At 37.3% G+C, this 24,705-nt stretch overlaps 2 protein-coding genes across 4 annotated transcripts in view; both read left to right on the top strand.

Moving 5' to 3' along the window:
* The first annotated feature begins 6,252 nt into the window (after positions 1-6,252).
* Positions 6,253-10,638, top strand: RNF7 (ring finger protein 7). 2 transcript variants are annotated; one of them, XM_039357434.1, is made up of 3 exons: positions 6,253-6,636; positions 8,622-8,669; positions 10,035-10,638. In XM_039357434.1, the coding sequence occupies exons 1-3, from the start codon at positions 6,331-6,333 to the stop codon at positions 10,089-10,091; spliced, it is 411 nt and encodes a 136-aa protein (XP_039213368.1). In that variant the 5' UTR covers positions 6,253-6,330; the 3' UTR covers positions 10,092-10,638. The 2 variants fall into 2 exon arrangements, with proteins under 2 accessions (XP_039213368.1, XP_039213369.1); XM_039357435.1 differs by having other exon boundaries at positions 6,290-6,508.
* A 140-nt stretch (positions 10,639-10,778) lies between these two features.
* Positions 10,779-24,705, top strand: part of GRK7 (G protein-coupled receptor kinase 7) — a 34,224-nt gene continuing 20,297 nt past the window's right edge. Inside the window, exons 1-3 of one of the 2 annotated variants that reach the window (XM_039357432.1) lie at positions 10,779-12,724; positions 19,240-19,788; positions 20,335-20,772. In XM_039357432.1, coding sequence (XP_039213366.1) covers positions 19,273-19,788; positions 20,335-20,772 — 954 coding nt within the window. In that variant the 5' untranslated portion in view covers positions 10,779-12,724; positions 19,240-19,272. Of the gene's footprint in view, positions 12,725-18,109; positions 19,789-20,334; positions 20,773-24,705 lie in introns of those variants that run through there. The other variant, XM_039357431.1, reaches the window with a different exon arrangement.

The following is a 24,705-nucleotide window of genomic DNA, read 5'->3' as shown; positions in this document are numbered from 1 at the left end:
AATTATTGTTTTAGAACTTATATTCTTACTAATATAAAGGAAGAGATAAGATAAATATTTGAGATTTGCAGTGTTCATATACCAGTATGATACAAACATGATCAATTTTACCACATTTACAAACATCAATTTAAGAAACACCGTTTTTAAATTCGGGCTCAGAAAATTATATCTCATTATTGGAAATGCTCAGCAACATCGAAGATGTATGTGATTTAAAGAGTTCCTATTGCAATAAATAGTACTTATTTAATTAGACAAGGATCTCATTAGGTACATCTCGAGTTCAGGGGAATAATATAGTTATTGCTCTCCTAGTACACAGTCCTATGCTCATAGTTATCTTGTCGATTACTTTCATGTACAGAATTCTGTTGTAATGTTAAAGCAGCATGTCACCATGTGAGGCCAATTACCATTTATTTCAACAAGAGCATCAAATATCACCATTTAACCTTTACCCTTTGACAAACTACTTGCTCAGTGGTTTATTAAATTTGGTTCAATTTGTTAATTAACATTCACATACTGGAATATTTGGCTTTTTAATTTTAATATTTTCACTGATCTAAAACATCTTCCAATCAGTGCAAATATTTGCATGTTCAGATGGCTCTAGCTGGATGGATAACGGGATATGAAAGCCTATTTCAAGTATATATACTTGGATAACTTGTCATAAACAAGAATTTTTTTATCACTTCCATCCTCTACATCATAGTTTCCCAAAATGTCGGTATAGTCCAGTGGTTCTCAACCTTTCTCATGCCATGACCCCATAAAACAGTTCCCCATGTTGTGGTGACCCCCAAGTGGGTGTGGCCACCAATAAGAGGGAGTAGGACAGCTAGGGAAAAGGGGAAAAAATGGCGGACTGCGTTGTTTGGCGACCCCCATGAAATGGTCGTTTGACTCCAAATGGGGTCCTGACCCACAGGTTGAGAACCCCTGGTATAGTCTGTCCCAAGAGTTGACGGGGCTATCAAATTGGTGGTGGTGTTAATTATTCCTGAAACTATTGTACATAAGGTTCAGTGCACAATCTGAAACTTCATGAAGGCGGCGCTTTTCCTCCTGTCCGAGGTTTTCATTGCTGTGAGCATTTCTGTTGATTGGCAGTGGGGGTGGGGTGGGTGGTGTTTGTTTTTTATTTCCCCCGTCTGCTGGGTGGTTGCAGCAGGTTTTGGTCACTTCGTATGACGCTGGGATACTGTGACCATCATAAATATGAATCAGTTGCCAAGCATCTGAATGTAAATCACAAGACCCTGGAGATGCTGCAACATTCCAGCTGATTGGCGCTTCTGGGCTCAGCAGAAGTGCCAGGATCAGCGCCAAGCTCCACCTGGAGCCTGGCGCTGATCCTGGCGCTTCTGCTGAGCCCTGACAGCCCTTCAGCTCCAGCCAACTCTCGCTCAGGCTTGTGCGGTGCAGTTCAGCTCATTCCCCTCCCCCGCTACCACTTTTCTAGGAGGGTCACGTACCACCTGCCAATATACCACAGGTGGTACCCGTACCACTAGTTGAAAAGCCTTGCTCTATGTACTCGATTTCATCTCACCATATATAGTTGTTTTTGGGAGTTATTGAAGGCTACAGATTATAATTGAATTCCAGATTGTTTGTGGTCATTCAAAAAACTGTAAGGGAAAGACACCAAAGAAACTAAAACTTTAAAATATTTGAGGGGACTTGCACAGAGGGAAAATATAAAGTTGTTACAGTAGAAATCTATTTTATTTGTAGCTTAAAGGGGAAGAAGACTTGTCCAAATATAACAAAGTAACCTGAACAGGCAACTATTTTCAGCCAAGAGCCATACTGTCTAAGGAGGATGAGATTAAGTTGGTTTAAAATGGTCTTGTGAGATTTTCTATGGCTTATAGCTTAGTATACAAATAGCCTTGGATAAGAAAAGTACATCAATTGCTCAATTTACCTCATCCTTGAAACTAATTGTTCACTCATGTAAATTATTTTTGAATTAAAAAATTATATTAGAAGTATTTTCTTCTTCTTGTGCCATATCCGTTATGGGACGTTGGCGATCATGTTGGCGATCCTGTTTTTATCAGCAGCCGCACGAAAAAGTGCTGCTGAGTTTTGTCCAAACCAGTCCCTTAGATTTTGAAGCCACAATGTTCTTCTGCCTGGACCTCGTTTGCCTTCAATCTTTCCTTGGAGGATTAAATGGAGTGTGCCGTATTTTTCTGGGTGTCGCATCACATGTCCGAAACATTCTAACTTTCATTTTTTAATTGTTTTGATGATTTCCCTTGGCTTTCCCAGGCGGCTTATCACCTCATTTCTGATCTTGTCAACCCAGCTTATACATAACATCTGCCTGTAAATCCGCATTTCAAATGCTTCTAGTCTCTTCAGGTGGCTTTCTGTCAGAGACCAACTCTACTCCATAGAGCAGGATAGAAAAAATATAGCATCTGACAAGCCTGATTTTCAGTCTTAGGCTTATATTGTCACTGCAGAAGACCTTTTTCATTTTGAAGAATGCTGTTCGAGCTCCCCCTAAGAGATTAGAAGTATAGATTTACTTATTGTGCACAAGGACAGTGCTTTATAATTTGCTACCCTTTAGATTTCAAGTACATTTCCTCTGATTGGAGAACTCTAGGATCTGATACTAAATCCATGAAATGTTCAACAATTTCATTAACAATCATTTAAGAATTAAAATATATAAAACAAATTATTTGTGAGTTTTGAATCTTTGGCAAAAATTGTGTCTAATAATGAAGCCCTGCTCTTATCTGTATGATAGCCATGGCAACTAATGCATACATTTCAACTCTATTTTTGCATAGCAGTGAATAATTTAAATCTTACAACAAGCTCAAGCCATATATACTTCAAGAAAAACAATCAGAATACTGATAATACTGATACCCATGTCACCAGATGACTTCTCCCGGCAAGTGTTATAAATAGGAGGGGAGAAAGGCCTATGTTTTCATTGCAATCCCCTCCCCCGCAGTTTAGATAGAGAATACTTTAAAAATATAGATCAAACTAGATTCACATTTTCAAAATGCTCTTCTCTACTTAAGTGAGGGACAACCACACAGTATGGGTCATTTACTTTCACTGTAATAAGTCCCTGCCACTTTCAAGCATTTGTGGGGATAGGTAAAGAATAGAACTTTCAATTTTGTCCAAAACCAGATAATGAAATGGACTCCTAAGAAGCCAGCTATCTCAAGAAAATGTTGATGGAAAAAACCCAGCATACATTCAAGCCATCTCAATGTATTTCTTTCTTATTGTTTGCTCACTTTTGCATTCAGTCTACAAGAAATACATTTCTTCACAACTTCATTTTTCATCCTCTCTTCTTATATTCCCACACTTAAGTAACCCATTCCCAATGTATTTAACCTGTTGTTTTCATGACATTCCAAATTTTCACTTCCAAATAATAAAATGGACACAGGAAGGTCTTTTCAAGGCTTTTGACAAAAAATCATTTCCCATAACAGAACAGATTAAACTCACTGCCTTTTCATCACCATTTGCACATATTAAAAATTCTCTATTTTCTCATTTTTAGTAAATATTGTACAAGTTTTTATCTACTTCATTTTTATAAATTGCCACTGGTCTTTGGTGCATTAACATTCTGTTATGTTATGTGGACTATGGTCATTAAGTGGCCTGTTGTTTCTTGAAGACTACAGAATGGAAAAGGTGTAAAGATTAAACAAGGCCATGAAAATATACAGTTTCAGTCATACTTCATCACTCAGTGAGATCACAAAAAACCTCAGCCAATTGAGTCAATTATTCAAAAACCATTTTTTCAAAGCCTTTCTAAAGCAGTGCAAAGTTGAGGTTAAATGGAACTCTGGAGGAATGAAATTCCAAAGGGCAAGCATGGCGCCAGAGAAGGCATGCCTCTCGATTCTACAACATAGCAGTCCTTAACCAAAGGGACTCAGAATATGTCCACTATATTAGATCCTACTGAATTGCTAGGAATACAATCAGGACAATTGAAAATGCTTTGATGAAATTATTTTATTCTGGTATAAAGACCACATCACATTTAAAAAGTCTCACTGGAATCTTGTTAACTTTTTTTCTGTTCAATTGTATCTGATTCTTGGAGACTGCATGGACAAGCCCCTGTCCTTTCTTGACAAAAGTTTTGCAGAAGTGGCTTGCCATTGCTTCCTTTCTAGATGGCTCTGTGCCTAAGGCAGGACTAAAACTCCCAGTCTCCCAGTTTCTAGCCTAATGACTTAATCACTGCACCAATCTGGCTCTCACAGCTTTAATTTACTTTTAGTTGAAATTAATATGCATCTAAATATTAGTATGTTTGCCGGATATTATGAAACTATGTACCACACATCTGAATACATCCCTGATGGAATTTGGATGTTTGTATCCACTACCTAGTATACTGGTATACAGAAATTTCATCCAAGTTAAGTTTTTAATATGATTCTTAGTGATATTTAAGTGAATCATAATTATGTACCTAGGGATGAAACGATGCTAAAGGTTTAGTAGAATTGCTCTTTTTTATTCATCTCTATCACTTTCATAATCGTTTGGCAAGATCTCAGTGGACAAAAGTAGGCATTAATTTCTTCAACTGGTGGTTGTAGAATTTCTACCTAAAGAACTGTAATGTTAGATGTGTGAAATTCTTGCATGTTCCTAGAATTAGAACTATTATCCATGCATGAACGTTTTGCACTCTTTTTGTTTCTATATAAACATGACTATGGGGAGTTCTCATTATTATCTTGGGCAGCAAAAGTTTCACAAAACATTAATGCAAATGGTTGGAACTCAAGTGACTCTTCTTCTCCAACACAAAACATAAAGGAGACCTCATGCATTCCTCTGAATTAGGTTAGGAATGATAGCTGATGAGCCTGGAATTTTTGTGGCTGCGTGCAAGAAAGGGAAAATAATTCTAGAATCATTTATTGAGAATGGTCTGTTATCCATACAGTATAAAAGGACATAAAATTCCACACATTTTTTTAAAAGGAATTTCAGTGTAGTATAAAGATTTTCTGCTGAGCCTACAGTGAAAAAGAAGATGGTAACAGTGGATCAGTCCACTGGCAGTACCTTAAAAGACTCTGAAAATCTACCAGGCAGAGGAAAAGAGTTTCATATTCATTCACTAAGAAATTCAGGGATATAGTCATGCCTACTGATCATAATTCTGGTCTAGCAACCCTGGTGCCTAGAAGCCATAATTCTGGTGTAGGAGCCATTGTGGGGCAGTAGTTAGAATGCGGTATTGCAGGCTCACCCTGCCCACAGTCTGGAATTTGATCCTGATGGGCTCAAGGTTGACTCAGCCTTCCATCCTTCTGAGGTTGGTAAAACCAGGCCCCAGATTGTTAGGGGCAAATATGCTGACATTGCAAACCATTCAGAAAATGCTGGAAAACACTATGGAGCAGTATATAAGTCTAAGTGCTATTGCTAGCATGTTTCACCAAATAACAGTATTTTGGAAATGGAGGAACATATGTATGCCCACTAGATCCCTTATTCGTCAAGGGAATGCTCCCCTTTTGCAAGGATTGCATCAGATGGAGAACAGTTATCACAAGAGTGTCCAATTCTCATAAACAGTAAAAACAATGACAAACTACCATATTGAACAAGAGATGTGCACTCAGGCTGCTACTTCAGAGAAATGTCTGATTGAAACTACTACCGTGCTACTATTCTTCAGAAGATGCCACTCTTGGCTTGGGGAACTGGAATTTGAATCCTGCTTGCAAGTTTAATGACAAAAGCATTCATTTTCTTCTCTTGCATGACTGTTGCTTAAAAGTTTGTGAACTCTTGTATGGTCAATATTTCTGCATAAAGCGATCCTAAAATGTAAACTGTTCTCTACACAAATGCTAAAATTAGATAAAGGGAACCTAATTTGAACAATGAAATCTAAAGCTTTACTTATTCATTTGTTTATTGAAGATGATCCAAAGCTACTTATTTGTGGGCAAAAGCACAGCACCTCAAATGGATCTTAAGTGACCACATTCAACTGAACAGCCCCGCGTTAGCGCTGCAAATCCACATCGCTATCGCCATAGTTTAAGAATGCTAACTTAATCTCATCCAGACCTCACGCCGCTACGTTTAAGTCGCCTTTAAACCCTTGTTTTTCTAAAGCAAATCACGCCTCGCAGACTCTCCTATCGCCGAGCTCAACGTTGCCCGCTTGGTGGTCTGGGACTCCTCGGGCTGCCGCGGGGAGGGGGGGCGGAGCTGCGCCGGAGGAGCCGGGCGGGGCAGCCAAGCCGCCTTCGCCACCGCCTCCTCCCGCCCCCAGCCATGGCCGACGTGGAGGACGGAGACGAGCCCGGCATTTCTACTACTCACTCGGGTTCTTCCGGCGCCAAAGCTGGCGGCGCCGACAAAATGTTCTCGCTGAAGAAGTGGAACGCCGTGGCCATGTGGAGCTGGGATGTCGAGTGCGACACCTGCGCCATCTGCCGGGTGCAGGTCATGGGTAAGCGGAGTGGCGGCAGGCAGGCTCGGTCGGAAAGGAAGGCCGCATCTCCACTATGCTCTCCTGGAACGGGAATGGGCCGCGCCGGGGCCAAGACCGCGTCGCCGCATTCTCCTCCACCTTCCCCGGTACTCTTCCGTGGTTTGGAGTCGACGATTGAGCGGCCCTTCCCCGGCATTAATGAAGGAGGCCTTCGGGCGCCGGCAGGCGCTGTGGACACGCAGTCTTAGTTCGAAGGGGTCGGTGGGCATGTCCTTTCCAGGCTGCTTGCCTTCCCGGATTGTCTCTTCTTCTTGCTGTACTCTTTCGTCGTGTCCCCTTTCTCCTCAATTTAGTGTAACTGGCAGAAAAGCCAGGCTACGTTTGGGCCATCGTTATGCCTTCTGATATCATTTCGTGGGATGTATACAATTAGATATTTCGGATTGGGAAATTATTTCCTATCCAACATAGCACAAGGTTCCTGCGTTCAAGAGGTAACTTAGAAACATTGTAAACCAATGATGCCAATCCCCACCTCTTTAAAAAAAAAAAAAAAGAAGTATTGAGATATCCTTCCTAGGTACTGGATTTAGCTGGATCTTTAGTAAGCCCCTAATAGAGGCATTTTCAGGAAGCCCACAGTTAATATTATTTATTCATGTAACAAAACGCTTTAAGAGGTGTTTTATAGCCTATGATTCACAGTAAATCTGCATATGAAACGAACATAAAAATAATGAGGATAGGCTTCAAATATATTTTTAATACACAGCAGCTGAAATTGTAGAATTCACAGCTGCAGTGCTCAATTCATGTAAACCAAACTGGATCTGCTTGCTGTATGTATTTTCATGTTAGTCTTCTACAGTATTCCTCATGGATGTGTAAACTTTTTCTGTTCCTATAAAAGCATAAGAAGATGGTAGTAACATGGTTTGAGCATATAGCTACATTTGCATCACACCTCAAACTATGCGGTGGGGATCCAATTTGTATGATTAGTTTATGGCTCAGTCTTTCACACTATATAAAAAATTGATTAATTCATTAAATTGCAAGTCAATTAAATATTGATAGTGTGAATTTACGTGTACTGAGTAATTCAAACAGCTAAGTCTTTGGTCAGAGTACAATGTGATAGGTATCTTAGTTATTTCTTTTCACTAGCATATGCTGATCTTTTAGGAATGTCAAAAAATATCCAAATTATATAGCTGGTTGATACTGTTCAGTTTCATTGTAGGAGAAAAGCTGTGTTAATTTATAGTAAGCCTTTTCCAAGTCTTACTATGGTTATTAAAAACCATATTATTTTATATACAGGAAGTGACTGCAACTCACAAAATATATGCCTTTTAATAAAATTTGGAAAAGGCTTATCAGGTTGCTTGGATCACACAAATCAATACTCCAGTGTCAAAAGTCACATTTTTTGTCTTTAGGATGAATTTAAGTAATCTGACATGTATGGTTTCCTGCATAATTAATCTTATTATATATTTGTGTGCACCACAGGTGTATGTATTGCTCCGATATATTTAATGCATGGCACTTTGGGAAGTGATACCAAGTATCATTTGGCATATACCAAGAATTGGCATAAAATTAAGTATTATTAGGCACATAGTATATTTCTTTTTATAAACCTGTCGGTAAAAATAAAGGAAAGCCACATACTTTCGTTTGCTTTAATAACACTTTTATATTATCTTGTAACTGCCCTAATTTGATCATTCATAAATCTTTAGTAACACCCCACATCCTATTAAAAAGAGAATTATGCTATGTCATTTTTGAAGCATAAGGGACATGCAGTTTATCAAATATATAATTATATTAAATTTTAATATACTAAATTATAATATACTAGTTTTTATATAATTTTATATAGTTTATATGTAATTATGCTAGTTTTTAAAAGCTATCTGCAATTTAATTGAAAGTAAGATTCATAACATAGATGAAGTTAGGTGAATAGAAGGGCATGATTTAGGGTGAATTAGGTTATAAATCACTTCATAATATAGTCTCCATACTCTGTAAATGTTTTTAGTGAATTGTAGATTATTTAGAAAGCTGCTTACTAATGTTGCATCTAAAATATAACAGTCTTGTTCTTGTTTACATCTAGATGCCTGTCTTAGATGTCAAGCTGAAAACAAACAAGAAGATTGCGTTGGTATGTTTTTGGGTGCTTTCTTTGTTATTCACTAAAAGGCTTTATCTTAGTGGGGGCTTTTTTAAAACTTCAAGCAAAGATTTAGTAAAGTGTCTCTTGAACATATTGTAAAAAAACACTTAGAAATATTAGGTTAATCTGTATTGATACAAAGCTAGTTGCATTAGTATTTAATTAGAAAAATAATAGTTGCTACTTCTTTCCTATAATCTGTTTTTTTGTTTTTAAAAAGTTTTGTTGAAACAGTTAAGCATCATTTTAAACAAAACAGAATAATTTGATTTCATAACTTATTTTCTATGTCTGAAGGAAGTTTCAGGATTTGGAGAGGATGTTTATTCAGAATCATTTATATGAATCATAGGTGGAACATTTAAAATATGGAACTGCCGAATTTAAATTAAAATAACTGTTAGGTTCTTATATACACTTAATGTTTTCCCACTGAAATTGATTCCTTATCAGTGCTTAATTTATGGTAGTACACTTGAAAGATACTCATTCATAGATTTGGGGGAGTTTGAAAACAAGTCTAGAGTGTTCCTACAATGTAATTGGATAGCCAATAGATCTGATAAAAAATCCACATGTAAAGATTTAGTATGGCATGCATACTAAATGTATGCAGATGTAAAAATAATAATATGTGAAGAAGACCAAAAGATGCATGGTGCTCTTTCCCTTTCTCCCACACTTCCTGTGTTAATGGAGAAATTATTTACTAATGCTACAGTCTTACCCAGAAGTGGAAACCTTAATTGTGCAGGACTCATAATGTAGAACTCATAGATTGTAACTGCTATACATACATATTTTTCTAATGACTGAAACATTGGATTTTGATGCCTTACACTTTGGCAATTTACAAAAAAAAGCATTCTTTAAAATATATATATATTACTAAATAAGACATGTGTCATGGTTCCAATAGATGAAACCAGTAAAAGAACTCCAAGGCAAGAATTCTTGCTTAAAGAACATTTTATTAGGAAACAAAGTATCGGCACTTACATGAATGACATATTTAACTAGTTAGAACTTTCTTTAAACAAACCATTGATGCTTTATAAGAATCCAATAATCTGAAAAATGAATGGAATCATGGTTTGTTCTTTGTTCTAGTCATAGAGAAAGGAGCAGAAAAGGTGAATGCTAAAGTCCATGAAGACTTAGGGACACTATGTATGCAGTTCATACATATTAACTGCTCAAATATATTGTACAATACTGTAGGATATGTAGGACTATGAAAAGTTCTGCATCTCTACTCAGTATTTTTTTTAAATTTAGGAATGTATAATGTTAAGAGCAGGGTTTACACTTTGAATAACATATTGTCTCAAGTTGCTTTTCTTTTTCTTTTAGTGGTCTGGGGAGAGTGTAATCATTCCTTCCACAATTGCTGCATGTCGCTATGGGTGAAACAGAACAACCGTTGCCCTCTCTGCCAGCAGGACTGGGTAGTCCAAAGAATAGGCAAATAACACTGTTTTCAGCTATTGCACCAAAATCGTTTGAAATGATATACAACTAATGGTATACTTTCTATATGAAGGAAGTCACAGTATGGCGAAATCCATTATATTTATTTATGTCTACATAGGGACTTGGATTTGAAAATTTTGTATAAGTTTACTGGGGGGGTTGTCTAAAAATCTTCCATCAGGAACTTGGCTGCAATATTTAAGAATATATGTAAATATTTAATATGAACACTTCATTGTTTGGGAATTATTTAGGACTTATAGATCTATAATTATTAATATGAGCAATTTCAGCTTGAAATATTGCTATTTTTCTCAACATGAAGTTATTAGTTAATAATTGAGGTGCATTGTTTTTATTTTGGTTTTATTTCTTTAGGTGTTGATAAACGCTTGTTATAGTGCTTTAAGTTAAAATTGAAGTGACTGCCTTTTCAAAGTATGTACTTTCTTCACACGCAATTAAATCTTTTATCCTTGTGAAATGTGTAAGTTATTTGTCCATAAGGTAATGTATTTAAAATATTAATAGTTCATATTAAAAAGTTTAAACTTGGAAACATAAACTAGAAAGTACAATAAATAGGAAATTATATATTTATCTGTTTCATTTAATATTGGGTTTTTTTCTCTGGTAGAGATAGGCAGAATTTGCTAAAAGACAACATTTTCAAATTGAAGCTATGGACAGATGACATCTAGGCTGTATATTTGAAAATAATAGTTTTGAAGTAGTTGGGGTTTATGTACTTAATATATCTATGTGTTTTCCGTCAGCTAAAATGCTTTCAAAGCACCTGTGAGATCAATAAAAAATATAATTATTGCTTTCAAACAAATCTCATCTCCAAATAACAACAGAAGGGAAAGGAAAACAAGATAACTCACATAAATTCTTAATACAAGTTCTTAATATTTGGGTTTTATGATTAATTGAAATGCTTCAGACATTTTATACTTATTTTAATCCTTTTTTGGAAAGTAGGCATGATGTGGAATTGCTTTCATCATTAACTTCAAATGTGATTAATCTAAAATTAAAGATAAGGTTACATTAACATACAATTTACTTTGTGTCTTAAAATAAGATGTCAGATCCAGTCCTCTTGCATCTGAAGAAATGCTCATATTTGACCATTTATAACTCCAATATTTTGCTCCTTTTCTATAACAGGCCTTCATAAAAGCTGCTACTGTTTTCTGAACATATTGAGGAATAAATGCTTCCTACTGCTGCATGCTTATTAGATTAAACTGTACCACAGAACATATTTCCCATGCAAAAACAGTTTGATGATTGAAATTTGTACATATTGTAATTTGGGGCTGATGCAAATTAACCAGGCTAGAAAATATTCTTTTGCTTGTGAAAACATATACCCAGCCTGCCTGTACTCCTGTGTTAAAAAATGCCTATTTGAAAGCATAAATGTTATTTTAATCGTAGAATCATATTTTTAAAATAGTAGTCAATCTTGAACACATTTTAACAGGGAATTGTAAATTATGGGCAAATTGAATGGATCCTGAAAGTGCTGTGTCAGCTATGAACATTAAAGGATGTTAACTGCCGGAGTCGAAAACCTTTGGATAGAATACTTACTGCCTTTCTATTGCTTCAGATTGGTTACTCCAAATTGTAATTTAATAGCTAAAAATAAAACTTATACAAAAGTATTTTTATTATTTGGAAGGAGCCATTTAAGCCTTCAAGTTCAGCTCTCTGCTCAGTGCAGGAATCCAAATTAAAGCATCCTATGTGGCTTCAACATGTCCGATAAAGGGGAACTTATCATTTCTGAGGAGTTGCTCTTCCTGTTAGATTTTTCTAACATTCTGTCGAAATCTAGTAACTTAAATCCATTATTTCATGCCTGGCCCTTCGGAATGAAACAGCAATGTCGTTTTGAGGCGTGCAAGGTCAGGAAAAGCACAGGTTTCAGAAATGCTTTATTTTAAGATCCTGGCTAAACAGAATGATAATCATTCTATTTGGTTGACAGGCCAAATCAGCAAAGAGAAAAAAAACAAAAATATTGTAGGTCCAGGGTGGCACAATCTTTCCATTATAACAAAATATTTTTTTTTCATAATTCATTATCAACAAACTATAATTTTTCATAATCTACATTGATAGTTTGTAAATTTTTAGCATATAGTTGAGTATCTTTTAAAATTATCACTTTTCCAGAAACATTACCAGCCATGAATATTAAGTTAGAATGTAATTTCAGTAAGACAAACCTATGCAATATTTGTCAATGATTCCTCTATCAATTTAATCTTGCAGCAAAAGGGAAAAGGCAAGTCTTTATTAAATTATTCTAAAGTGCCTGAAAAAATAGACAGTTTTTAAGGCTAAATTAAGCTTCTGATAAGCAAAGCCAATGCAGAAGCCAGATTCACTTAACAACTGTTTTCTAACATAATAATTGCAGTGACTCACTTAACAACTGTGGCAAGAAATGTCATAAAGTGAAGCAAAGTTTATCTTAGCAATGAAGATTTTGAACTCAATTGTGATTGAAAGTCAAGGTCTAGCCGTACACCTCTCTAATATGGGAGCCACTGGTAAGTACTGAATATAATTTTGGGGCCAGCTGTGTATCTAATTGTCATGCCATCCAGCCCATACTTAATTAGTCTGCTAATTAATGTGACATGGAGTACTTTATTAAACATTTTGTTTCAGGCAAGGTATATTATATCTTTAAGATGCTCGTGACCTAATAAGGAATCTACCCAATCAAAAATGAACTTAGATTATGCTGGCAAGATTTGATCTTGAGAAATCCACATTGACTTCTGGTGATTGTTGCATTGTTTTAAAAGAATCTATTGATGAATCTCTTTAGCCACTCTGGAATCTTCCCAGGTATCAATGTCAGGTTGACAATTGCATAGTTTGCTTTTCCCTCTTTGAAAATAGGAGCCATATATGTTTCCTAAAGGTAAGATAGCCCTAAATTTAACATGCCCTCAAAAGGAAATACAGGGGGGAAAACAGATTTTTGTCTATCTAGGGATGCTAGCTGTAGCTAAAACTTGGAAATTTACCATTTCCCAATAAAGTGTGTGAGAACCTTTTACATATGTACGTACAGGTAGTCTTTTGAGTAATCGAACGTGCACATTATGGTTGAAAATGGTGAAAGCTATTAAGCAAGAGCCTGGCATAACAACCCCCATCCTTGCTCTTCCTGATGTGGCCGTTAAACATGCAGTTCGATAAGTGGTGCATGGGGTGCCTTGGGTGGGGGAAGCCCCTGGAGGCCTAGTGCAGGACTAGGACAGCCTGCACCTTCCAAGACCTTCAGCCCCCAAGACACCTTGTGCTGCACTTCCTATTCCTTGGGTCTTTGCAAGCCTTTCCCTCCCCCAACAGTGCCCACAGACTTTTTCACCTTCCACCAGGTCCTCATGTACCTCAGACTTTACTCCCACCACACCAAGGCTCCACACTTTCCTCCTCACCTTTTGAAGATCTCCAGTGCTCATGTTGGAAAATAAAGGCAAGCCACATGTATCTAGGCCACCATTTTCAGCAGCTCACAATTCCTAAGGGAGCAAAATGGAATGGTTCGTCCCTGGGCCGTGCAGCAACCTACCAGGATCAGGTGCCATTTTGGGCTCCCCCTGTGTAGGTGGGCCAAAATGGGGCCCACTTTTGAGTCACTGCTGCATGGGAGAGGAAAATTGTGTTTTGCTGTCTTAAGAAAGCTGCAGCGCTGTGCAGACCACATTAAGGCAACAAACTGTTCCTGGGCCATGTGGTGGCTTCACAGAAGTGTGCCACAGGTAGTCCTCGACTTAACAACAGTTCGTTTAGTGATCATTCAAATTTACAACAGCACTGAAAAAACGGACTTATGACCATTTTTCACACTTAGAACCATTCCAGCATCCCCATAGTCATGTGCTTAAAGTTTGCATGGTTGGCAACTGACCCATATTTATGACAGTTGCTGTGTCTCGGGATCATGTGACATGTTTTGCGGCCTTACAAACAAAGTCAATGAGAAAGTCAGATTCGCTTAACAACCATTTTACTAGCTTAATAACTGCAATGATTCACTTAACAATTGTGGCAAAAAAGATCATAAAATGGGGCAAAATTCACTTAACAAATGTTTCAATTAGCAACAGAAATTTTGGGTTCAGTTGTGGTCATAAGTACCAGTATGGTTGTTTGACATCATAGTTTTAAAAAAGGACTTGCTTAAAATACACAGAGAGAGGGGGGGGGAGAGAGACTGGTTTGTGTGTGTTTGCTCTCACTTTATATACTAGTGGCTTGCCCTGCCATTATTCAAGGGAGTGGTCTTGATTTCCTTTACAGAATAACAGAATTGGAAGGGACCTTGGAGGTCTTCTAGTCTGAGGTCCCCAGGCCACAGCCCACTACCGTGCCATGCCTATTAGGTACTGGGCCGTATGAGTGGCTGGCCAGTGCACTCATGTCCACAGCTCAATTTGCATGAACGGCGGGCCAGCAAGCACTCATACTTATGTGGCCAGCCCACTGCTCACGCAAGTTGAGCTGTATATGTGCATACTGGCCCACAACTTGCTGTGCAGCCATGCATGCTCACTGGCCAGCCATTTACCTGGCCCAGTTTCCCCCCCCCCCAGCTGGGCCACTAAGCCACAAAGTTGGGGACTGTTGTTCTAGTCCAACTCACTGCTCAAGCAGGAGACCCTATACCATTCCAGTCAAGTAGCTGTCCAGTCTCTTCTTACAAACTTCCAGTGATGGAGCACCCACAACTTCTGAAGGCAAGCCTTTCCCTTGGTTAATTGTTCTTACAGTTAAGAAATTTCTAGGTTGCTTCTCCCCTTGATTAGTTTCCATCTGTTGTTTCTTGTCTTGCCTTCTGTTACTTTAGAAAATAGGTTGACCCCTCTTCTTTATAACAGCCCCCTAAATATTGGAACACTGCTATAAAATTTGTTTGGCACAATCTGTTTTTGACAAAGCTGTGTTGGCTTCTGGTTATAACTTTGCTTGCTTATAGATCTGTTGCTTGATTATCTTTTCCAGGATCTTCCCGGGTATTGATGTTAGACCGATTGGTCTGTATGGGAACCATATCAGCTCTTTTCCAGTCCTCTGATACTACAGGATCTTTGGTGCTCCAGAATCTCTGGTGCTTTGAAAAATATGGTTCAATGGTTCAGAGATCATGTTTATTGTTGGTTTATTTGACTGAGAGCTAATAATATATGTCTGGTGTCCCTGGTGCTTTTTGAGCTTGGAGCTGGTTGTTCCTTGATTGGGATATTATTTACTTCTTGGTTGTTGGTCTAGTGTTAATCTAATTCAGTGATAGTGAACCTTTTAGAGACCGAGTGCCCAAACTGCAACCCAAAACCCACTTATGTATCATCGGGTGGTGGGTGGGTGTGGCCCATTGGGTGGGCGTGGCTGAGGTGGTAACGCCAGACTGGGTGTGACTAAAAAGTTCAATCAATCAATGCCAACTTTGCGAAATATTTTTTTTTCCTGCGAGAAGTTGAAATTGATTGATTGATTGATTGAACTCCCTTTTTTTTGTACATGGCAGTGGAGGCCTAAAGCAAAAAGGTTTTATAAAAGCCAGCTGAATGCCTAGGACTGGGGCGACAGCATGCGTGCTCACAGAGAGGGCTCTGTGTGCCACCTGTGGCACACATGCCATAGGTTCGCCACCACAGATCTAGTTAATCTAATTTGAAATATCTACAAGAAAACATCCAAGCTCAGAAAGCACCAAAGACACCACACATATATTATTATTATTATTCCCCTTCCCTCCCCCACCCACCCAAAAGAACAATAAAAATAGAATGGAGGTGATATGAGAAAAGATACTTACAATGGAAGGAAAAGGAAAGGAATGAGCAAAGCTGGATGGAAATGAAGGGAGTGAAAGGGAAAGGCTAGCTTGATGGGAAAAGAATGAGGAAGGGCTACTGTTTCTTGTGCCGCCTGCTTACTTGTTTGTTTTCAACAATCTCCTGACTGTTAAGTGATACAGTACAAGTCTCTCCCGTCAGCTGGCAAATAATTGGGAGAAATTGGGGCAAATAATTGGGTAAATACGGTATAAGGAAACCAGGAATCTGATATTTCAGAATTAAAAAAGATTTGTTTTTGCTAATCTCTTAATTAAATCTTTTGCCTACTTTCTTTGGAGGAATGGCACCAATTTAAAATTGTTTAGCAGTTAATATGGAAAACAAGAAGTTAAATGGATTTTTTTTCTTTTTTTTTTTGGCTTAAGTGCCAGTTTTTCCCAACTGTTACAGTCTTAATATGTAGGCTTGATTCTAATTTTTGAATAAGGAAACAACTAAAATGGTATTAAAGTAACATATTTTTAATTATCAGTCTTCTTAGAAACTGAAAAGAGGTTTGTAAATCACTGCTTGTTCTTAAATTTAAAATGTAAGCAACTTTTAATCTATTTTGACAAGTCATTAAGACTAAAAAATTTCTAGATCAAACTACATCTTTATAATTGTATTATATTAATTGTGGGTTTTTTACATTTTGTAGGAGAATTTGTAATTTAATCTGATAGATGTGAAATCTGTGGCCAATGTACATTTAATTATTTTCAAAGTGGTAGCAGGGGAGGGGAATGAGCTGAACTGGTGGCAGCATCCCACAAGCCTGAGCGAGAGATGGCTGGAGCTGCAGGGCTATCAGGGCTCAGCGGAAGCACTAGGATCAGCGCCAGGCTCCAGATGGAGCTCGGTGCTGATCCTGACGCTTCTGAGCCCAAAAGAAGCGCCGATCAGCTGGAATGTTGCAGCATCTCCAGGGTCTTGTGATTTACATTCAAATTCTTGGCAACTGATTCATATTTATGACGGTCACAGTGTCCCAGGGTCATGTGAAGTGACCAAAACCTGCTGCAACCACCTAGCAGGCAAAGGGAATAAAAACCAAACACCCCCCCCCCTGCTGCCAATCCTCAACAGAAATGCTCACAATAATGAAAACCTCGGACAGGAGGAAGAGTGCGGCCGGGCGGGCAGGCAGGTGTCTTGCTCGGTTGTGGCTTGGAGGGCACTTTTTTCAGTGCCATTGTAACTTTGAACAGTCACTAAGCGAACTGTTGTAAGTCGAGGACTACCTGTACTTTATCACTTTTTCCCTTTTTTTTTTTTTTTGGTCATCAAGTTTTTAATACTTTGCTAGGCGACTGGTGGTACTCGGATGTTGCAATATCCTAAAAGTGGTACAATGGGTGAAAAGGTTGAAAAGCCCTATTTTAGAGAAAGTTGGAAAAATAACACAACATTGGGTAATTAATTCTAGAGTGGCTTTATTGTCATTTTTTCTCTTATAAATGTGTGACATAAGTAATCAATTAGCTGCCAAATTTATTATATCAAAATACTGGAAAGCTAAAATAAATCTTTCTTTGAATCAATAATATTTAAAAGTGTGGAAAATCAGAGAAGTTAACAAAGAACATAATACTAACCAAGTATAGAAAAGTCCTTTAAGCACCAAGTTACTCATGTTTTATGACCATATCAAGCTCTGTATTAATAATTAATACTTACTAGATTATCTCCATCTATCCAAACATCTATTTGAAAAAATATTAACTGTGAAAAATAATAATTTCAAAGATGATACATGTTACACTCTGCCTATTTAAAAATATTTGTTAACATATCTAAAAAATTAAGCAATTTGACATAGTGCTTTGCACAAAGCATGCTTTGGCATTGTATCTGAACTGAACTAGTTTGAAGTGATATTAAATAATTTTCTAATTAATTATTGTTATTTCTAAACAGCAATTAGCATTTATTGTGTTCAAATTAATATTATATTCCAGGAATGGTATATCCATTGGCAACTGTTGTGAATATTTTGTATTCTTAAGTACACGCCTGAAATTATTGGAATTTTTTACTAGCATAATGTCAGAATGACAGGTAAATCCAAATGAGAACAAGAACATTTATCTTTGTATGGTGTTAATATGTACACTGAGCCCATTGGAAAATAATATGAGAGCCATTAAATCAAACAGTTTCTTATAATGAAGTGTGAGACATTTCTAAATTTAGAGATTGCTACCAGCTCCGTTTGTAATCCCATTAGTTCAAGTGCTGAATTAAAAAAAAAAAATGCTGCCAAGAGTTGTTTTTAATGTCAGCTACCAGATTTGTTTTAAACTAATGTGAGATATTTCTTTCCCTGCCAGGTTGTGAGAAATTGGGATTGTCTGGTTTGAACCATCTGGACCTATGATTTATAGAGTCTTTATAAATATTTATTTACATATACTTTTCCTAAATTTATTTGAATTCCTGTAAAGGAACTGTAGATGACAGGAGAAAGCCTTTAGTAGACTATAAAGATGCAGCTTATAATATTAGCATTTATTTGGATAAATTCTTCATAAAATAGGTCTAGTTTAAACTTAATTATGAGCACTAAAAATCATTATTCTTCCTTACCAAAATTGCTATTTGAAAATTCTGAAGGCAGTTAAACTTTTGTGAATTCCTGAAAATCCTATTTGGTTTAAAGACAGTTTTGCAGTTCTGGTGGGCCTACTTTGCATAGCTGTTTTTAGAGTGTGCTATGGTGCCATGTGTTTTGGCTGGTTAAATGAAGATACTGATATCAAAACTGCTTTTAAAAAAGGGAGTATATAGAATGACCTAGCATTCTTTAGACATAAATTGTAGACTCGAACTGAGAAATGAACACTAGATGGTAGTGGAAGTAGTGAGGAGCTTTTCCTGGGATGGCATCCCTTTAGCTATAGATAGCAAACCTAAAGCTCCTTACAGAGAAACCTCTTACTAGCCATTTTCCACAAATGGTACATACACCTTAAAGGTATTAGTGAAAATCCTTCAGAGGTATTTAATACTGGAGTCAGCAGTCTCCCTCCTATTCTCTGAAGCTTATACATGTAACAGGGCAGTGGCACAAAAAAGCAAAACCCAGAGAAATACTGCAAGGTTCCCCAGTGTTTTTACCTCAGCAAGGTTTGCTACTCCAATTGATTGCTAAGATGTGTGATATGGGAGGACTTGATAATCTGATTGCCAACACAGCATATTTACAGGCCAGGAAGTCTGGAGATGTGGACACCAAGGATATGCAAAAGCGGCGCAAGAGCATTAACCTACCTAAGGTTGAGGAATGTGTTGAAATCAAGAGTTCCATTTCTATGGACTATGAGAGCATTTGTGAGCAACAACCCATTGGCAAGATATATTTCAAAGACTACGTGGCGACTCAGCCTGAATACCAGTTGGCCCAAGAATTCTTGGATGAAATTGCTGTTTGGGAGATATCAGAAGAAAGCATCAAGAATAGTCTCCTAGAGGGCATGGTCAACATGTATCTGAAGAATGTTAGCAATACTTACTTGAAATATCTTAGTACAGATCTATCCAACAAGTGCCAGTCAGCTTCCGCAAATGATTTTGAGAACATCATGCAGTTGGCCAGGGAAGAGACAAAAACCTTTCTTAAGGGAAAACCCTTCGAAGGCTTCCGGACCAGTCAATTCTATGAGAAATTCTTGCAATGGAAAAGCTATGAGAAGCAACCTATAAATGATAAATTCTTTGAAGAGTTCCGAATATTAGGCAAGGGAGGCTTTGGAGAGGTAAGGAGCAGTTTCTTAATCTAGATGCTGTGTATATAGATGAGCTTATACTTAAATAAATTCATTAGACCATGGGTCACTAGCTATGCTCTTGCACAAACAAGGTTTCTTGTCCTATATCCCTGTTTTAGTGCTTTTCACTGGTTATTTTCTCTGCAGTAATATGTATTCAGGAGCAATATGTAGCTCTCCCTTTAATTGGCTCAGAGTTGCTTATATGAAATCATTTTATTTTTCACGGGATAGTAAATAATTCTATTATTTGTTTATGAAATGTATTCCTCACCTATATAAGCAATTACGACAACTTGTAACAGGCAGGACAAAATGCAAAATATAATGTGTTACTTTTAAATAGTTTTAAACATATATAGTGTTACTACTGATACTTTAAGTAAGTAGAAAGGCTAGAAGGATATATTCCAGGCAAGGGACCTTATTTTCAAGTTAGCACTAAAGCACTTCAGACTTGTCATTGCCATCTCTCTACTTCCCAATATAAATGGCTCACTTGGACTTTTTCCTTTTGCATGGAACATGCTGTAGGTTTGTGCTGTCCAGGTGAAATGTACAGGGAAGATGTATGCCTGTAAGAAGCTGGATAAGAAAAGATTGAAGAAAAAAAAGGGTGAAAGTATGGCTCTTCTTGAAAAGGAGATACTTGAAAAAGTCAACAGTCGTTTCATTGTCAGGCTGGCCTACGCTTTTCAAAGTAAAACTGCTTTATGTCTCGTCATAAGCCTCATGAATGGTGGGGACCTTAAATATCACATTTACAATGTGGGTGAAAGAGGCTTGGAAAGGGACAGAGTCATGTTCTACTCAGCTCAGATTATCTGTGGGATACTGCACCTCCACTCCATCAAAATTGTCTACAGAGACATGAAGCCAGAAAATGTCCTCCTGGATGATAATGGTCATTGCCGATTGTCTGATCTTGGTTTGGCAGTAGAAGTCAAGAATGGCAAAAAAATCACCAACAGGGTAAGTGAGAATTTACTGTGCAAGGTTGCAGATACAGTGGACCAATTCTCTCTATTTTTTAAGCATCGGATCCAAGTGTTAATTCTTTCAGATTTGTTCCTCACTAAATCTTATTTGCTAACTTTATTCTACGTGGCAGATTGTTAAAAAGTTTTGTTTAATTCAATATTTATACTGTATAGTGCAGCAATTCAGGTACCATACTTTCTTAAAAGAAATCTATACCTTGTCAAAAGTTGCCATTTTCTTCCAAGCAATTACATGTCTTCTGATTGCTGATAGAGAAAATAACAAAGAGGTATATTATGCAATGAACCATTCATTATGCAATGAACTGTTGGGAAATGAAATATTAATGTAAATGTTACCTTTATTATCCAAATATAAAACATAATCTTTAGAAAGTTCTCTTGTACAAGCCCACTGCAATTAATAGGAATTACAGAAGAATATTAAAGTGTGTTTCAGCGTAAGAAAATAATAAACATTTTATTCAAATTGGGAAAGACAGATCATGCTTGGCCTTCCACAGATTGGTTTGCACAATATACAAATATAGGAAATGTAGGAGCAAGGAGGTTAATGAGGAATAGGACACTTGGAAACATGAAGATCCTTTATAACATAAGAAATTAATTGTCTTTCTTCTTAGTTACTGAATTTTTTATTTTCAAAAGCTTTAGAAATTAAACTTGACTTTTCTTTCAGTGATGTTTAAAAGTGCAGAAGATAGTATTGACTTAGACATTAATTCAGTAGCAAAGATTTTGAAGAATGATTTAGTTAAAGATTATTTTATTCACATTAGACTTTATTTGTAGTTATATATTTTAAAAATCCTTTGTTTACTTGTGTATTTATCTATTGTATTTATATGGCCACTCATCTTGCACAAAGTGACTCTGGATGGTGTACAACAATTGAATGCAACAACAAATAGATAAAAACAGGATAAAAAGTAAAAAATAAAATAAGAATATTATCTTTCTCAGCTGTATCTCCTTGATACAGCTGAGAAAGTAAGAAAGAGCCTGTGGCCTAGAGGTAACACAGCTGCCTAACATGTAAGCAGCCCAGGTTCGAATCTCAGAAGGGTATGTTTGGCTGAAGAGAGCTAAGAAGCTCGAAATAGCTATTCCATCCTTCCTTATTTTTTGTTAGCAATCCAAAAAATGTATATATACAAATGATGTCGCAGTTGGTGACTGCTGCCTGTGGATGGCTCTAGATTGAGCTGATACAGGCAAAAGAAAAAGAAAGAAAGAAAGAAAGAAAGAAAGAAAGAAAGATTTCTTTCTCCCATATTTGGGCCGACAGGGTGCATCAAAAAACATTCAAGGTAAATCTCCTCCCCTTGTCTCTTCCCTCCCTGATACAGCTGAGAAAGTGAGAAGGAGCCTGTGGCCTAGAGGTTAACACAGCTGCCTAACATGTAAGCAGCCCAGGTTCGAATCTCAGAAGGGTATGTTTGGCTGAAGAGAGCTAAGAAGCTCAAAATAGCTATTCCATCCTCCCTTATTCTTTGTTAGCAATCCAAAAAATGTATATGTTAATCTGAGGTACAGAACCGATGGGAACCTGTTCAACCTGCAAAGACTTCAGGCTGTCACCAAGGTAAAGGAGACTGTACTACGAGATCTCCTCTTTGCTGATGACTGTGCCCTTAATGCAGGATCGGAGCAGGAAATGCAAGCCAGCATGGACAAATTCGCAGCTACTTGTGACAACTTTGGCCTCTTCATCAACACGAAGAAAACTGAAGTGACGTACCAGCCAGCTCCAAAAACCCAATATCAAGACCCTACCATCACAGTAAAGGGACAAAAGCTGCAAGCAGTGGACCAGTTTACGTATCTTGGTAGTACCCTCTCCCGTGCAGTGACAATTGACATCGAGGTCAACTGTAGAATTGCGAAGGCAAGTTCTGCATTTGGCAGATTGCAGACTAATGTGTGGGACCGCCGTGGAATAAGTTTTGCTACCAAGCTTAAAGTTTACCAGGCAGCAGTGCTAACTACCCTATTGTATTCTAGTGAGACCTGGACAGTGTACAGGAGGCATGTTAGGCAACTGAACTACTTCCACATGACTTGCCTTTGTAGAATTCTGAGGATCCAGTGGCAGGATAAGATACCAGACACAGATGTCCTCTCCAGAGCAGGCCTATCATCAGTTTACACTCTGTTGATGAAAGCCCAGATGCGCTGGGCAGGCCATGTTGTAAGGATGCCAGATCATCGCATCCCTAAACAGCTCTTCTATGGTGAGCTGTCTCAAGGAAAGCGATCACACGGGGGACAAAAGAAGCGATACAAAGACATGTTGAAAGCCTCTCTTAAGTCCCTGGATATTAACACCATCTCTTGGGAACTTCTGGCGCATGATCAACCAACATGGCGCACCTTGGTGTACCAGGGTTGCCAGACATATGAACACAGAAGGACAATCTTGGCACAAGAAAAGCGAGCACTCCGCAAAGCCAGAGCTGCAAATGCTGAAGTAACAGTGTCTACATTTCTTTGTTCAGTATGTGGCAGAACATTCTGTGCTAACATCGGTCTTATTAGCCACCTACGGACACATCGTTGATGGCCCATAACCCACAAGATGTCAAGGTCTTCATCGAAATCGATGGATGATTTACACAGTTTAGAACAGGGGTGTCAAACTGCCGGCCCACAAGCCAGTTTCATCATACTGAAGCCGCGCCCACTCTATTGCCGGCAATGCAAAAAGAGTTGCGATACATCGCAACACGTCACATGACGTGGCGAGTTTGACAACCCTGGTTGAGAACAACAGCAGCAACCAACAATATCCTGGAAATCTGTACCTGGATCAGTATGTACAGTATGTACATTTCAACAGTGAAAAAAAATATCTGAACAAATGCCATTCATACCCAAAAGTCAACCAAGAATTTAAGGCAATTCCATACCTACAAAAGAATTAATAGATGAGAAAAAAAAATATCTGCCTCCATTCTGCTTTCTTTGCAAATTTCATTTTAGACCCTGTCATGTTCAATCACTTGGGGGAAAAATATAGACTTCTTTCAAATAAATATTATGTATCCTATTTCCAGGATCCAATAAATATACTGACCTTTTTGTGGTCAACTGAAGTCATGATGAAATCCAGATATGTTAACAGCTCTTAATTTCAATGAAAATACTATATAAATGGAATATACATTTTAGTCTGTGATATTGGAAATTATTTGTTATTTATGAACTTTCTAAATAAAACAATACTGTTATTGCAAAATGTTTTGCTGTTCAAGCTTCTCCATCCACCTGGATGCCTAAAACAGCTGTTTTAAAATGTGGATTTGGTCATCACAGACACTCATATAATTAAAATATCTTGTTACTGAATCTAGGTGTTTTCTCCATTGACATAAAATGTAAGTATATATGGTATAACATTGTAATGTGTCTGTATTTTTTAATTTAAAATCTGCTTAATTGTGCTTATATAAATATAGTAGACTTCTGTACGTGCAGTTCAGCAGTTAATTTTTAGATTGTGAATAGATAAATTGCAATTCTGTTTCATTTTTAAGCACATAAGCTCACTGGGTGACTTTGCCAGTCATTTTCTCCCAGCTGAACCCATCTCACATGACTATTATTGTGGAGTAAAGGAATACTATGTATACCCTGGAAGAGAGCAAGAGATAAAACTTACAGATAAAATAAAATATTGCTTTGGAATTTAAAAGTATGAGATAGCATATAGATAAATGCCCTGAAAATAAGATGATATTTTGAATCTGGAGGCCTACAATTATGGTAAGAAAACTCCTTTTTTGAAAAGTGACTTCTTTTTTTCAGCGATAAACACTAAATTGTTATTCATAAGCATTCATGTCACTTAACTAATTAAAATTTATCTTTTCTGAATAACACATGATATAATGCACAAAGAGAA

Source organism: Crotalus tigris, unplaced genomic scaffold, assembly GCF_016545835.1.
Source record: "Crotalus tigris isolate CLP2741 ecotype Arizona unplaced genomic scaffold, ASM1654583v1 scf7180000018923.2277400, whole genome shotgun sequence".
NCBI lineage: Eukaryota > Metazoa > Chordata > Lepidosauria > Squamata > Viperidae > Crotalus > Crotalus tigris.
This window is presented reverse-complemented; position numbering and strand designations above follow the sequence as displayed.